Source organism: Channa argus, chromosome 20 (genome assembly GCF_033026475.1).
Source record: "Channa argus isolate prfri chromosome 20, Channa argus male v1.0, whole genome shotgun sequence".
Lineage (NCBI taxonomy): Eukaryota > Metazoa > Chordata > Actinopteri > Anabantiformes > Channidae > Channa > Channa argus.
In genome coordinates this window covers 5,927,781-5,944,562 of record NC_090216.1, presented here as the reverse complement: position 1 = coordinate 5,944,562, position 16,782 = coordinate 5,927,781, and the positions used below count along the sequence as shown (strand labels likewise).

At 40.1% G+C, this 16,782-nt stretch overlaps 1 protein-coding gene across 1 annotated transcript; it reads right to left on the bottom strand.

Moving 5' to 3' along the window:
- Window positions 1–1,918: 1,918 nt before the first annotated feature.
- timp2a (TIMP metallopeptidase inhibitor 2a) lies at window positions 1,919–15,761 on the bottom strand. The gene is made up of 5 exons (XM_067487342.1): window positions 15,335–15,761; window positions 8,448–8,548; window positions 8,246–8,354; window positions 4,646–4,770; window positions 1,919–3,959 (listed from the first exon to the last, which is right to left on the bottom strand). The coding sequence occupies exons 1-5, from the start codon at window positions 15,462–15,464 to the stop codon at window positions 3,762–3,764; spliced, it is 663 nt and encodes a 220-aa protein (XP_067343443.1). The 5' UTR covers window positions 15,465–15,761; the 3' UTR covers window positions 1,919–3,761.
- Window positions 15,762–16,782: the final 1,021 nt, after the last annotated feature.

Here is a 16,782-nt window from a genome sequence, read left to right as displayed (position 1 = left end):
TATGATCCTGTTTGACATTACTGAGGAGAGAATGAACAGAGATGACAAAACCGCCCAGTCTGGGCTCGGCCTGCACATTTCTCAAATATTTTCCTAGCTGAGTCGATCACCACATCTATTTAAACGTATTTATCTGCCCTTCTCCCAACACAGACCTCTCCACTCTGTTCTCACATCTGAAGTTCGTCCCTCACACACTGACAACCTCAGTGGGAAATTAGCAGCACTCAAGCGAAGGCCAAGTTAAACTGCTTAGCATACCATTCATTACAAAGGTTTGGAGGCCTTCATGACTATCCATAACTATCCAAGTTGTTGCAAACCTCGTTATAATGTTAGAAACCAGTCAAGTCCTTATGATTCATGGAGAACATAAGTGCTTGTACAAAAAAGATGCTGTCATGCTTTGAACTACCACAGTGTGAGCAGCACAATTAGTTCATCTGCACATTGATAATTATAGTAAAGAAAGGTTCCAAAAACTTACGTACAGTATAAGCTTTCCTAAAAGTACTATTTGGTTGCAACTGGACTACCACATCCCCTGTTCACTGATGGTTGGTCCTTTTCCAACAGTGCTTCTCTGGCCCAAACATCTTCAGATGTTAGATGCAAGGAACCTTAAGATGGTAATGACTACACAGAGGTTAAATACCTGCAACTCCCGACTCTGAGTTTGAACTTAAGAAGCCTTTCAGATGAGAGCTGGAACTTCTTCAAGAACTTCATGCAATGTCCAGTTTGTGGCCTGGATGACTGACTGTTCACAGATAGATCTCAATGAAGAAATCTAAAACAGTTAAGTTAATACACCACATCATCAGCCACAACACTGAAACACCTGCCTCTGTGCCACCAAAACAGCTCCCTCCCATCAAGGCGTGGCCTCCAAGACTCACTAAAATGGCAGCAGCCTCATCTTGGACTCCCCATGCACACCAGTGGGCCTTGGGCACCCATGACCTTGTCCTTGCTTGGACAACTTTACAGGTACTGGCCACTGCATGCTGATGTTCTGACCCATCCATCTAACCATTTGACCCCTGTGTCAACACATCAGCCTCAGGAACTGAAGTTGTTGAAGAAGTGTTGATTTTGACTTGCTTAATTAATGTTATTCACCTCATCATTGTAGCTGGTCACCTGGACAAAATAAATGTATTTCTGACACGGAAAGAACGAGGTGAGCAAAATGGCAGTTCAAATATCTTTAGGAGAAAGTAAATGAACATTTTTCATGAATAATTGTGCCAAATGCCCACATTGGCCTTTATGAAAACTAAATCATTCAAAGCATGAAACAATATAAAACGTAGTCCTCAGTGCACAGAAATACATAAATCTTCACTTGTCTCCTTTACTGTATAATGTTTGGACATTTTGGGCTTCAATACCTTTGGCTAAAACAAACTACTGTATCTGCAGACATTTTGAATGTTTGTCGGGTTTAGTGAACAGAACTTTTATCTATGAGAAATTTGGATCAAATGTACATAACAAATGAAGCAATTAAGGTGTATTTGTACAGTTAGGTATGTGTAAATGTCAAGGCTGAATAAATAGAGATCTGGACAAATAAAATGCTGGGCAGGGCCACACCTGGTGGGGAGGCAATCAAACCTCCGGCCTTCTGTATCCCAACCCTACACACTGAGCCACCAGGCCCTCCAGCAGGTTTGTTTAATTTCTGTAAAAACAATAGTAATAATTATGATAAAATGTCTTTACATCTTTACAAAGTATTAATATTATTAATAATTACAAAAAGTTAAAATTATTAAGTTAATTAAAAAAAAAAAAACACTTTAAGCCTTCATATGTTTGGCCGAAACAAACCACTACGGGACATTTTTAATATTTGTCAGGTTGATGCACATTTGAAGAGCAAAAGTCATTTCAGCACACACGTTCAGCCAAATGAGCGTTCAGCGTTTATTCTTTCAAACATGTGGTTTTTATTCGATAATACTGAATATTTTGTCCTCCAAACATCAAACACATGCACAGTCCTCTTGTCACACAATGAACCCATTTCTCTACACCTCTCCATAAAAAAGAAACCTCTCCAAAAATGTATCTCTTTCGCTCTCACGTTACTCCAGCGCAAGAGGACCTTCTCAGCTCAACACTCTAGCTAATGACATCGTAGACAAAGACGGCAAAAACCCACAAAAATTATGACAGGTATAATAATAACACTGGAAAAATACAAAGTAATGGAAAATGGAAAGAGTTTACTTTTAAATTAGGCCTCTAATAGTCCATCATATATATATTTTTATGTTAATGTAGCTTGAGGTGTATAAAACAGCACTGTAAACTTCGATTGAGTAACTTGCTTTCTAGGACAGCGATAAAGCTTTCATGAATAACTGGAAGGAGCAGAAAAAACAAAGAAAAGCTAACATTAAGCAACCTTATTACTCATGAAATTAACTATCTGCGAGAATACAGTATATTGACAAATCATAAAACTGCTGTTTGCATTTACAATCAACAGATAATACAAAGACACTGAAGTAACATCCCACAAGAGCTTTTAGCTTCTCTTTCACACATAAAATCTGCAAAAAGATCCCTTATTCTGTATCCAAATCTCTCACACACCAATTATTATTTTGTTCTTCTTTCACTGCAAGTATGATTTTTATCTGTTACGACAAAGATTGCAAAAATACGCTTGCGTTTGTGAACATGATCACCAGAAACACTCAAAATATCTGCACCTGAGGTGGCTCTGTCGGTCTGGGCGAACAACAATAACTGTCATATCAGAGTGTACAGGCTCTTGTCTTTACTTAACTCATCCTCAAAAAGTGCAAATCTAGTTCTAATGCAGTAAATTATAATAATCAAGTAACAACAAATGTATATGCATAGGTACTCTACAGCTACATACTGGGGATAGATGTGAGAGAGGGCTGATTAGAAGAAGAAACCAGGAGGAAGAATGAAGAATTTGGGATATTTCTGATTGGACTGTGGGGCAGTGAAGAGGTGTTTTACCTCACGAGCAGGTTTAAATTTGGAGCACTCATCTTCACACAGCATAGACTGGTCCAGTGAGGCCTGTGATGGTCACAGGCTGCCAGAAAAGAGTTTCTCTTAATGATGTCAGAAAAGGATCAGCCATGTGTTCTAGTTAAAACAAAGCGAGGGCGTTGTTGGTGTCCAACGTCACTAGTTCTCAGCTGAGAAGATGAGAAAAGCAGTGTTTGGAAAGAGGGAGACAATCATTTAAAGAACAAAAAATAAAATAAAATAAAAAAGGCAACTTGGAATTTGGCTTTGGAATAAAATGGAGAATGAGGTAATAAAAATAGAAGCGATGGGTAACGAATGACTGCCGTAGATCAGGGATTGATTGGCGGAGCTCTTAAAGAGCTTCGCGGGGCAGGAAGTGCTCTGTCGCAACAATATCCTCCTGACGCCAGCCTCAGGAGGAAGTTACATCATCACTTGACCAGTCTATGTCTCATGATGCTATTTTATTCGATTACACAGAGACGCTGTGTCTGAGAACAACCTCCGAGCCTCTTCAGCGTCGGTTAATGTTGCTCACTCTGAGTGAAATGCTTACACACAACAAATACAAACAGGCTAAAGGCTGTTTTTTTAGACGGGCAGATAATTTGAGTCATATTAGCTTTTATTTTTCACCAGATATTCCCCTGCCTGATGTTATTATATTTAATTTTAATGGAACCATTTACAAATGTTTTCATCAGGCTGTGCAGTGGGCAGTCAGGCGTGCCGAATGACTAAGGGTCCTCTGCGTCAAGGAACTCCTTCTTGGGCGGCGCAACCCCACGATACCAGGAGCAGGAACCGTCCGCCCGCTTCACGCAGGCATAGTGGTTTGCCTGGCGTCCGTGCACCAGCTTCTCGATCATCAGGTCTGTCCACAGGCACTCCTCGGGAGCAGAGATCTCACAGGGCAGAGAGGGGCAGCGCACAATCTGCAAAAAAAAAAATCACACAAAACAATCTCCTCATGCTGTGAGCTTAATTTACTCAGTCACAACTTGATTTAAAGATAAGACAAATTTAAAATATTTAATAATAATAATTGTACTTTTTGGTTGTTGCAGTAGCTTTATGATGCCAATCAAACCACAGTGCCAACAAATTATTCTATTTCTATAAAGTATAATATAGGAAGTACATTGTAAAGTAGTTTTTCTATTTGCATTTGGATTGGATATCCTATAGTGAACTTATAAAGTTAGTAATCACGAGTAATAAGCTGAGGCTTAAAGGTGGATTAGTTATTAGATGAGTCTTCGTGTTTGGCCTGATCGTGTTTGATATTCCCGACAGCCTCCGTAATCTCATTTAGCCACTTGTAGCAATTAGTTTTTTAAGACAAATAAAAGCTCAAAAACAGCATGAGCTGGGTATTTACTGATGAGACTAAACATAAAAATATCTTGACCTTGACCTTATTTAAGGCATTTAACTCTAAACCTATTCAAAAGAGCCACAGACTTCAAGACTACAAAAAGGGCAAAAACGCCACCTGATGTCTGGGTTTTAGGATTTCTTCTTACAGTAACCCACTCCACTCCACTCTCTGGTGGTACTTTTCTGTTTTTTTAATTCCAGGATAGAACCCATACAAACAGGCTGCCTTGCACTGACTTACCTTGCACTCACAGCCCATCTGGTAGCGCTGGCTCAGGCTCTTCTTCTGGGTGGCGCTTAAGGAGTCCCAGGGCATGATGTAATCACACAGGGTCACATGCATGCCCCCGTTGCCTTCGGCCTTGCCTGCAAAGGAGAGAGGCATCGATAACAGCTTCACAGCGACAGACAAAACAAGACAGTACATGCAGAAAGACACCCAGCTTCTGATGCATCAACACGAATCTGTTCGCGGGACAAAAGATCACAAACTACGAACATCAGATACCAGATTCATGGACATTCAATCTGTTACTTCTCACACTGCTGCTTATAGGCATTAATCATATGACCAGTCCTTGTGAGGTTTTTTCCCCCCTACATCAGTAACACCAGTCAAAACAGGAAACTGAGTTTACAGATCTGTCTGCAGAGCAACTCTCAACATGTTGAAGTCTTTACACTATGTCCTCACAGATGGCACTGACTCATGTTTCACTGTAGCTCTTCTGACTAAAGACGCTTTTCAGACTAAAGAAATGATCATTTTAAAAGACGCCCTGGTCGGCAGAAAGTTAACTTTGGTTCCCGCTGCTCAAGTGTCTGAGAGAGGAACTGCTGGCTTCAGCAGTCGCTCCCCCTACAACTCTGTGTAATTAGGCGGAGGGTGTTTGTGGGTGCATCTCTGTCTGTGACGGGGAAACCAGAGCACTCGTGACATCATGATCCTCCACTCGCTCTCCCGTCTCCTGTCTCCCACCTGTTGCGTCGACAGTTACAAGAAGATTTGACGCAAAGTTTTGGAAGCAGGAGGAAACAGCTGAACAAAAAGTGGCTGCCGACATCTGTTTCCTAAGTGAGCATTGGCCCCTGATTAATTCAGTAAATAAAGTTATTTTAAAAAGGCAGATAAGTGGTTTTGCATTAAACTTTAGCTTTAAACCTGTTGATTTATTATCAATTTGCAAAGAGCTGCTGTGACACATCCAGCAGATACAGAGCAATGAATGTAAATCCAGTGTTCCCTCTCTCTTAGCTCAGCTTTTGGTCTCTTCCACCTCCTCAGGGAATTAATTCTTTAGTTGATAAATGCTCCACTTAGTTCACCAGCCAACAACTGTTGGCTCTTTAATGTTGGGCAGGTGGAGCGTGGAGGCTTTAGAGCTTTTCCCCTGTAGACAGCTGCCTGCTCTGCCTGAAAATGGAGCTATGACAACGGTTTGACTGACGCACAACAGTAAGGTTGTGGCCAAGAAACAACGAGCTCTGTAGATCTGAGGGGAACTGAAATGTCATGATATTTCTCCAGTGACACTTTTTATATACAGTATATAAGTAGTAATGCGATGTATTGTTATGATAAAAATATGCACTTAGCTGCTGAATAAAGAAAAAACACACTGGAGTTCAAAAAGGTTGTGTATCATAACCAAATAGAAGATAACTTAATAGAAAAGGTCATAAACAAATCCCTGCTCCCTTTGGGTTGTTTTCATAGAGATTGAAACAATTTATTTTCATTTCACAGTTGTCTGACCTCGAGCAACCAGTAAGTTTACAAGCCTCTGGAGCTCAAAACATAGACGAGGTCACTCCCAGGCTCCACGGGGTTTAGACAGCGGCGTATCATTATCCATAATAACATAAACAGTTACTCCCCCGACACACAAAATTTCCTGTTAGGTCTTTATCCAACCTCATGTTTGTCTGCCTGCCTGATTACACCTAGAAGGTCAGTATCTGATTATGTGTCTGTTTTTCAATTCTGTTTGTATTTTAAATCATGGTTTGTGCCATTAGAACTGAAATAAAAGAGGTCCTATTATTTCAAAACAGCAGCAGTTTGTTTAAAGGAACCAGGCAACATCATTTAATTGTCAAAATGATCTGCTAAAGGGAAAAAAAAAGTAATTTCATCTACAGTTTGAACCAGTTAAATTTGGCTTTAAAGCTGCTAAAACCTCTAATTTTCTCGCTTACGGTAACAACTGCATGGGCTTTGTTGTTTATTTGAGTCAGGGAGTGATTCAGGTCTCTATCCTGTACTACTTTACTTTGTTCGTTGGTGCGATAGCTGCTTTTTAAAACTGACTGTAACAAAAAGTACTGATTTTAGATAACATCTCTCCGCTCTAGAAAATGGCTAAAGCAGCAACGATTGCCCTTCCTCAGGAGATTAAGGCCATTTGGGGTGTGTGGCAAACCGATGACTGTGTTCTACAACTGTATGACCAAGGCTGTCCATAATAACCTGGTTTGGGAAACAAGCTGCACTGTGTAGTTAAAGTCACAAGTAAAACGATTTAACACATTAAAATAGTGTTAATTTCACAAAGTCTTTACAGACAAAAGCAACACATTCGAACAGTTTCAAAATGGTAGCAAACAATTTATTATCTGGTATTTTTACTAGATGAAATTCTTGAGTACTTCGAGAATACTTTGGACAATATTCACCTTCCTGGTACAAGTACACAAACTCAATACTATAGTAAAATTGCCTAAAAAGTATTCCACTGAAAGTAGTAATAGGTTAGTACTATAATATGTTTACATGTACCAATGTGATACGCTGATTCTGTGATAAGATTTACTGGATGTACTTCATTTCCTTCCTTACTGTACATTTTCAGTCCAAATATCACGTTATCAGCTTTTCACAACTGTCAGTTTAAATAGTTTTCTGATTCTAATGACAACGCCCATGTTTTTTGTGTTTTATTCTTGATTTGATTTTTTTCCTATCACTGAGACACATTCTTTGCATAATTGCTGAAACTGATTTTCATTCTGAGAACTTCAAGTTCTTTAGCCAAGTTCAAGAACTAAGTGCACACTCCAAAACTGAGGTACTGATAAAAAGTGTTTTTGAAATCTACTAAACTTGATGTCATTAATAACGTGAATGTATAAGTCCGATTTGCACATTTAATTTTGGGTTTCTGCAAAAATCCAAAATGTTTAAGGTCTTAGTTACTGTAAGTTGTATTGATGTCCAGATTTAACAAGGAAACTACATTGAAAACTCAATATATGAGAATGTATTTGAAGAACCACCCACCATTCATTTCATTAAGTTTTGTCTATAGTTCTTCGATTAGGAGCAATAAAAAAAATCTAATATTGATTACCATCAAAGAAAGGTTTTAACAGGAAAAGAGTGTATAGTTATTTCCTATTTCCATACAGTATAAATGTGAAAGAAAAAGACCAAAAGCATAAGAGGGTAATATGCAAGTAAAGTACAAGTACCTCAAAACTGTCCTTGAGTACAGTACTTGAGAAAATATACCTTTGTGTCACATCTGGAGAAGAAAAGATGCATACCACCACATATGTGCATTAAGTGTAGAGCTACAGTCTGCAGTCAGTCAGCTTAGCTCAGCATAGAGACTGGAAACAGGGCAAAACTGCGACTACCTGTCCCCAGACTTCAGCTGCATTAACACATACATTTGAGAGCAGAAATAGTTATAAGAATTATAATGAGAACTAATTTGAAGTATTAAAAAGTATCAATCAAGTCAATAACCTGTCACCTTCAGACCTACGATGCAGCCTGTTAATGCCCTACAGAAACTTTTCACTGCAGACAAGGAGAAAAACAAAAACTCCTACACACCTGAGATCAAGTACTCCTTCTTTCCGGTGACATCCAGAGTAACACCACACACAGCGGACACAGGAGCGGTGAAGACAGCCTCAATGTCGTGGTTAGGTCCCTTAAACATCTAAAACACAACACACAGAGTCGGTGAGTGCATGTCAGTAAAATGCTTTGTTGGTGGTGGATATTCTGTCAAGTGAAGAACTCATATTATCACCTTGATCTGTTTGACCTCATACTGGATCCTTTTGATGGGGTTCCCATAGACATCATTCCCAGAATCCACCTCACGCTCTCCCACCACCTTCGCTCGAATCACTATTAAGGAGACAGAGATGCACAATGTCACTTAGTCACTTTGAAACTTAAACTAATAAATATTTTCAATATCAATTAATCCTCTTGTTATTCTGATCAGTTAGTCAATGAAATGACAGTAAACAGCAAAAAATTATTAATTCAAGTTTATCAGTGTCCAGGGTTTTCTTCAGTCTGACAAACTTTCAAAAACCACAAAACATTAAATTCGCAACAATATTTATAAAAAGCATAAATATATAGAAATAAAAAACATTATAAACGGAGAACCTGAAACATGGTTGAAAATGAATCCCACAATCACTAAATTATCAAACTACCTGAAGGTTTTTTTATTAACCAGTTGATTAATTAGTTGATGAAACTAATGATAAGATATGTGACTTTTTTTAAACATTCAATTATTTTTTTGTCATTTCTCAACAGGAAGGCCAAATATGTCGGGTTTTCAAGTTCACAAATGTGAGAATTTGCTACTTTTTCTTTGTTCTTGTTTTATTAAAAAAAGAATAATGTGGGATTTTGTTCAGCAGCTCAGATAAAACAACATTTAATGACATCACCTTTTGGTCTGGGATAATGTCATTCATGTCATTTTTCCACAGCTTTTTGTTTCTAAACCAAACAAATTGAGAAAAAGTCAGCATCTTAATAAATAATAATCATTAGCTGCAGCCTTAGTCAGCTTTCCTTTATGCTCTAATGATAAGATCATGAGTCAAATTCTTAAAACGGATTCACCGCCCAAACCCCAGGTTCCTATACACCACACCCCGGGTTAACACAGGGGCAGAGGGATATCAGCCAAAACAACCTCAACAGTTGAAGTTTGCACACACCGGCATGGCATTGACAACAAGATGAGATTCAAGTCCAGTCGATGAAAACGCTTGGTCCAGAACTACATGCACTGACCTGGCCTGCAGCACAAACACGCCTGTATCCAAACATGGAAAACCTGCCAGAGGACCAGAATTAATGAATGAGGCAAACTGAAAGCTGATACACAATGAGAAAGAGGCCTGTTTCTCAGCATGCATGTGTCAGTGTGTGTGTGTGTGTGTGTGCGCATGTGAGAAAGACTACATCAAACTTCAGCTATGCTGATGAGTAATTGAGAAAAAAACAAAACAAATACCAAAAATTTGAAAAAAGTGGACACACACACACACACACACGACTGCTGTTGTTCTTAAACCCTTGGGTTCAGTTAACAGCTTGGAGCAAACACAAATTCGGCTCCCAGAGTTAATAACATCTCTTATTTTCCTGCACCCTCCCTAACTATTTCCTCCCCCCCTTTCATTTCTCCCACTTGCTGAATTATTTTTTTAACAAGGAAACTAACATTATTTCAATTAATGATTAATCAGTTTCAAGCTGATGTACCACGTTTGTTTAACAAATAACTGATCATTAAATCTTCTATCAATCTTCCCAGTATGACTAGGGTTCAATGGTGTCATCGGGCAAAGGTTTTATATCACACATGGTTATGCAACCATATCATCTCGTGCTCACTGCACAATGTTTTTTTTTTAACTTTGTAAATCAAGGTTTTATTTCATATTTAGACCCATATATTTCGTGTTTATTCATTTTGTAAGACGTTAGCAGAAGTGCTCGTGGTGAAATGCAGTACTGAAAATACAGAGCTTCATACACTTCCAAAGCTACTTTAAGCAATATTTTAATATTGACAGTTGATCAAGTGGCTACGTGTGATGTGAAATAGTAATCACCCATTTCTTTGTGTATTCCAGCTCTTTGTTGTGGTCTCATGGCTGCCAGCTTTACTGTTGTGGTCCAGTCACAGCACCCTCCCCAGTGTTTTTTCCAGCCAGAGCTGGCCAGCACTCTACACTATCAGCACCAAGCAGCGGAGAGAGACAGTTTAATGACAAGTAGGGGTCTGTAGCTGGTCTCAGCTGAATTTATGCAGCCCTCAAAACAAAGCTATAACAGAGTGACTGTCAGACTTGCATTTGCTGGATGACCAGAAATATGTGTTCTCTATTTGTAAAAAGGCAGCTTAGAAACAGCCTGAATATTGGATTCATTGATAATATAAAAAAAAAGGGAGGTTGTAAAGGTTCAGCTAGGAGATTTGTTTAAGGACAAATCCAGATTAGGAATTTAGAGGTAGATTCAAAATATATTTATAATAAGCAATGGAAAAAAAAACAAAACATTTCTTTAGGGAATCTATCAGTGCTTGAGAAAAGCCAATCTCAGTTCTTCACGAGCAAACCTGTACATTGAAGCACCACTCTGATACTTATGCAAATATGCAGCAGCAGCCAGAGTACACGCAAACACACACGCAGCAGTATACCTGGCTGGCTCTGTCCTGCATTCCTCACAGTTTTTCCACTCTCATTTCCTGACCTCATTCTGAGCCACAAACTAATGAGCAAAGAATCGAATCAGCAGCAGGACACAATACTGAGGGGAAATTACCCTGTGACTCAAAACGGATTGCTATTATGGGAGCTGGTCCTTCTGCATCGTGTTGTAGACATGTTTACTTCTCAGTTGCCCTCTGCAATAAAGCCAGAGTGATAATCCTGCGCAGTCTAAACACCCTGTTGCGGAGGCAGCAGACTACACAGTGCGATGCTAAAACAGCACGACTACAGGAGGGCTGCAGGCATCCCAGTTTCAATCTTAAAGTCGTCTAATGAGCAGCAGTCAATCATTAGCCAGGAGCCCCTCCATAAACCACCAACTGACCCATATTTCTGCTCCCCTACCCTCCACAACATTTAATGACTTATAAATGCATATCAGTCGCACTACGCAATGTTTTCCATGCAAACTCCATATGAACACACACCACATCTTAAGTGCCCCCCATCCAATCTACCGCATGACTATCCATTTCTTTTTTCATTCTCCAGTAACCAGCAAAACAGGCCTGACTGTATTGGTGTGGTTTGCTTGGGCCCAGACATACGTGGGCCTTCTGTTTAACCTGTCATTTGAACAGAGACAGCCCACCCTCAAGCACAATCTGGCCAACATTCGTGACCTCTGGCCACATCTGAACAAAGGCCTGTGCTTCCATGATACAAATCCTGGACATAAGAGACAGCAAATGAATGACTAATTTTAATAATCTCAGCAGCCAAAGCAATAAAAGCTCAAATGTTAGAGCCCAATCAAAATATCAGTAGCTTAATATTGACCGCAATATACTTGGTTTGCAGATTTAGGCTTGGCGTGAATGCAGATAAAGAGAACAGGAATATTTTTAGCAAAGCATCCTTGTTCATTCATAATCAACTTAAGTGTAATCACAGGGCAACTTGCACCCTATGCTTTTAGTTTGGGATGTAAACAGGGGTGGTATAAAATTCCCCTCTCAACATATGCCTCTGCCTCTAGCGGGAAGTCACATGATGTCATGCAGAAGAGTTTCTCAGATCAGGTGATGTCAGAGTATAGAGGCTGTATTCTTGGTAAATATACTCCTCTGGATGAAATCATGTACAGATGTAGAAGCATAGGAAGAATGTTGATAATCTGTGAATTCACCTTTTTTTTTTTTAATTAAATTTTTTTTTCTAATAATGAAAGTCAAAGCACAATATACCAAAGACATTTACCAAGAGCCCAAGGTCAAATCTTTGATAGTCCAAAACAATAAAAGGATAAAGAGTAAATGATGTAAAGCAGAGAAAAGCAGTAAATGCTCTCTATAGGGATTCTGACTAATTAATCTGGACAGGGTTGGCACTATAAAAATTATAAGCAACAGTTGCTTTTTGGCATTTGGGGTCAGAGAAACAAGATGTAAACACAACAATAGCATATAGTCAATTTAAAGTTGTAAACTTGTCAGCAAAAGTTGTTTATTGGCAAAATTGGAATTATTCCAAGTCCTTTTGCATGTCACCTGACGAAACTAAACCCCAGATTCACTCTTGGTTCAATTCTGATTTGTGAGGGAAATATTTGGCTTTGCAGCTGCTAAATGCTCCCGGAAACTAATCTCTAGCTGTGACTGCCTGCTGTTCGGAGCAGAGCAGATTGTGTATAGGGAATATTCAGTGCTGTAAAGCCCAGAAAACAGGGGTAAAGTGACTTGCGGCTTTGTTGTAAATATTTGTAGGTTTTTCAGTAGAACTGAGCTCCTCCAGCATCACAGATGGATTACTAAACAGGCAACGACACCCTCATTTATTCATTCATTTCGTGTCTCTTTCAGTCTAGGACTGCTATGTAGGAGGGGTGGGGACCTTTTAGCGGCCTGTGCCCATTTTCTCCGAATCTGTCCATATCTACAATACACATTAGCATTTAAATGTCAGCTTCAATATTCAGTGTGTTTTAACTTCACTGATTATTTCATTGTTGTCTCCAGTAATAAAGTTTGTCGGTTATTAGTTATTGATCTGCATCAAAGATGTACTGTATATTTAAACACAAATATTGACAGATAGTCATAGTTCTTCAGTCAGAATCAGTATAAAAACTGAAGGGGTGTTAAAAATCCTCTAAGTGGTGGATTAATGAATTATGTTGAGCATAGCAACATGAGATGTGGAATCACAACGTTGCACACTGCCTTCCAAGTCACTGATCTTCTTATAATGAATGATGAAAGCAAGTCTGTATTTCCATAAATGGAGACATCTTGGTTCGAGCATGCGTTATTGTCCACTGCTGTTTTCCTGCAGACAGGTGGGTCTTCCACACTGCCCGGCGCCTCCGGACAGTATGACTGGGCACGGCTGCAGGGAAGTTCCCCTTTGTGGGCAAAAGATTTATATGAAAAGAGGATGTTTGTCTCTGAACATGTATATATACACACACACACACACACACACACACGTGTATGAGTGTGGTGGATGCATGAAACTGCTTGATTTTTAAGGCTTGCAGCCTGACCAAGAGCATCATTTAGAATGATAAACAGAAGTTGACACACACTTAAACATATGCTACTGTTCCAGCACGTACAGCATGCGTGTGAACGGGTAAAGACTGGGATCCCATTTCACCAAAACAAATCCCAATTGTCAGACCACATAACTGTGACAATGACACTTAAGTGTTGCCTACGTGCATATTCTGGGCAACCGGACAACCAGCTCTATTCTGACGCTGGCCTTTGAAGGCCTGCAAAACCCATTTTGGTCCTCCCTCTCCGGTCTCTACAGCCATGCCTTTATGTTCTGCAGTGTCTCAACTGGGCGTTTCTCTAAGCAGATGTCCACCAAAACCTCTGTTACATCTTCAGATCCAATGCAAAATGACATTGATAACTGCGGTTGTTTAACAGTCTGCACAGCGTTTGACACACAACACCCCCCTCCCCCTCCCCCTCTCTGCAAGCGCTGACAAAAAACTTTATTGACTCATGCATAGTTTCAAAACAACATGAGCACATTAAGCACAAATACACCTCTGCTGTGAGACATCCTGTCTCTGCGTCCTGCCAGCTCAGCAGGAAATTGAGTCACACCTGAAAATAGAGTTGTCATTTGGCAAGATTAAATTACACAGATATACAGGTTATCCGCAAACACACACACACACGTGCGTGTGTTTGAGAGAGAATAAGGAGTGAAAAGAAGGAAGAAGCAATAGAGTCAAAGTAATGTGGTCTTGGACAATCTCTTTCACGAGAATACCATACATATTTAACTCTGACCGTTACTTTTACAGCTTTTTCCTCAAAACACACCCTGGACTGACAGCCAGATGTCATGTAAGTGTGTGTGTGTGTGTATAAGAGAGAGAGAGAGAGAGAGAGACCACCATGCATCGCAGCAGGCATGCACTGTGTGTGTGTATGTGTGTATGTGTGTGTGTGTGTGTGTGTGTGTGTGTGTGTGTGTGTGTGTGTGTGTGTGTTGCACGGGAGCAAAGTTGGGAAAACCCCAGCAACATTCCTGCAATTCCTCCCAGCACCACCCCTCACAAGAAGAAACAGTGCAGGAATGGAAATACAAAAAAAAAAAAAAAAAAAAAAAAAAGGGGGAGTTTGAGATGTGACATATTCTGTGGTTGAAATTTAGCCCCTCCACCCCAACATTTCTCTTCACGCTCTCCATCCCTTGTCCTCCTCTCTGCTCTTTCCCTCCTTGTCTCTCCTCCTTTCTTTGTGCCACGTTGCCCTGCAGAAGCCAGGAGACGCTGCTGTGTCATCCTGGGGCTGCTGAGGGTGAAGCCTGCTAAACACACACTGACATCTTCTGCACAATGATGGGACAAGAGCTCTTCCTGTGTAATACACTGACATGGACAAATAGTGCACTTATATCATGAAATGCAACAGTATAATTCTCTTGTAGAGGATTTTGGGACTATTTGGGACCATTAACTCATTATTTCAAAATCCCTGCTAAGGTGTTACAATTGTATGGAGACTTCAAAATAAGCATGTTTGTGTTTCCCTCTTAAGCAAGAGCCCATTAAGCCTCCATTAAGCATATAATGGAGTCTTGCTTTCCCCCGATTCCCAAATGGCTACTTTGGGATTTTAGAGGTCTGAACTTGTCATTACAACATGACATTACAAAACAAAACATTGGTATCTGCGTGTGTATCTGAATGCAACGTGAGCTGGCTGGGCCACGGCCTCGAGGAGCAACACCCTCCACCTTCCAGAGGTTTCCGGGCAGACCCTGCAAGCGCATTCAGCACGCACCGGGGCTGGGCTGAGCGGCTGCAAACCGCCACTGCAGCCCCCCGTCATCTGTGCAGGAGCCTGACGCAACATGAGCCAAGTAAACAAACAAACAAACAACAACAACAAGTGAACGGCGATGTACTCACCTATTTCGGCGTTGCAGAACGCCTGTTGCGGATGTACCGGAGCGCAGCTGCACGCTTCTGTGAGCTCCTCCGCTTGCCACAGGACCAGCAGCGCCAGCGTGCAAAGGATGCCGTTAACGGAAAACGGCATTTTGGTAAAAACTGGTGCGATGATTTTTGTTTTCAGCCTCTTCGTAGTTGTGTGCTGCGCAGATGCGTTGCAGTCTAGATCCAGCGGCAGGCTGCAGCGTCACCCTTTCGCTTTTTTTCTACCGACGGAGACGTTGCGACGTCAACAACAGCGGACGGTCTGCGCACTCAGCCCCGGTTTGAAGGTGACGGTAAACGGCGTGATCTCTCACTGTCTATTAACGACTGTTTTCGTTTGTGAGATCAAGGCGGATTTATAAAGCTGCCTTTGGGACTCCTCCCCCGGCGAACGCGGTGAAACCGGAGGGGGGCGCCGCGTCCCCGTCTGTAGCAAACGGAGCTCTGCTGCCTCCCCGGTTTGAGGCTGGAAGGTCCATGACCCTGGGTCAGTCTCTGGATGTTGTGGGTAATGGAAGAAGACCGAAGTATTCAAAAAGGTAATTTAAGAAAAAAAATTCTTAGCTAAATATACTTAAAGTACCACATAAAAGTACTCATTATGCAGAATGATTCAATTTCAGAATAAGGTACATTACCGTACACATTATTGATGCAGTATCTTCACATGACTTTATTGTTGCACCTGGTAAGATTTGATCTAACCTTAATGTGAACAATTTCGAGGTATTTCTACTTTACTTAAATATTTTCTGCTACTTCATATTTTGACTTCACTACATTTCAGAGGCAAATGTACTTTTATTCCACTACATTCAAGTATAGAGATACTTTTCAGTTTGAGATTAAAATTAAAGTATAATAATACTAAGACTTTACAGACCTCCATATACATATACAAGTCATTCAAATTATAATTATTAGATTCAAGCATACGATCAGTGTATAAAGTCAAAAAAATAGGCTCAATTTTTGACAGCTGAAACGTTCAAAAAAAAAAAATCCAGTAATATTATTTTCATTGATGAAAAATGAGCCATTCTATGGGTAAATGTAGAAATAATCTTCCAAAGTAAAATTCTGCATCGGGTACTGAAGTAAATTATGTAATAAAACTTTTACACCACTGCCATAAGTTTAAAAAGTCTAAATTAGTCATTTCATGTACACATTAAGAAGACTGACCTGGAAATAATTTGACCTTCATGTGCTGAATTCTAACACATCTGACACGTGGCTAACCTAATGTAATTAGCCAACACACCAGTATGAGCAGCTTCCCTGTGAGCCTGACGTTAATGTTAACCATTAATAAAACATTTTAATAAATTACAACCAAAAACAGTCATGCGTCTCTCATAAATCTGTCACTGCAAATGCTGTTTTCCTTCTCTCATGCCTTGTTTGTAAACTGCTAACTT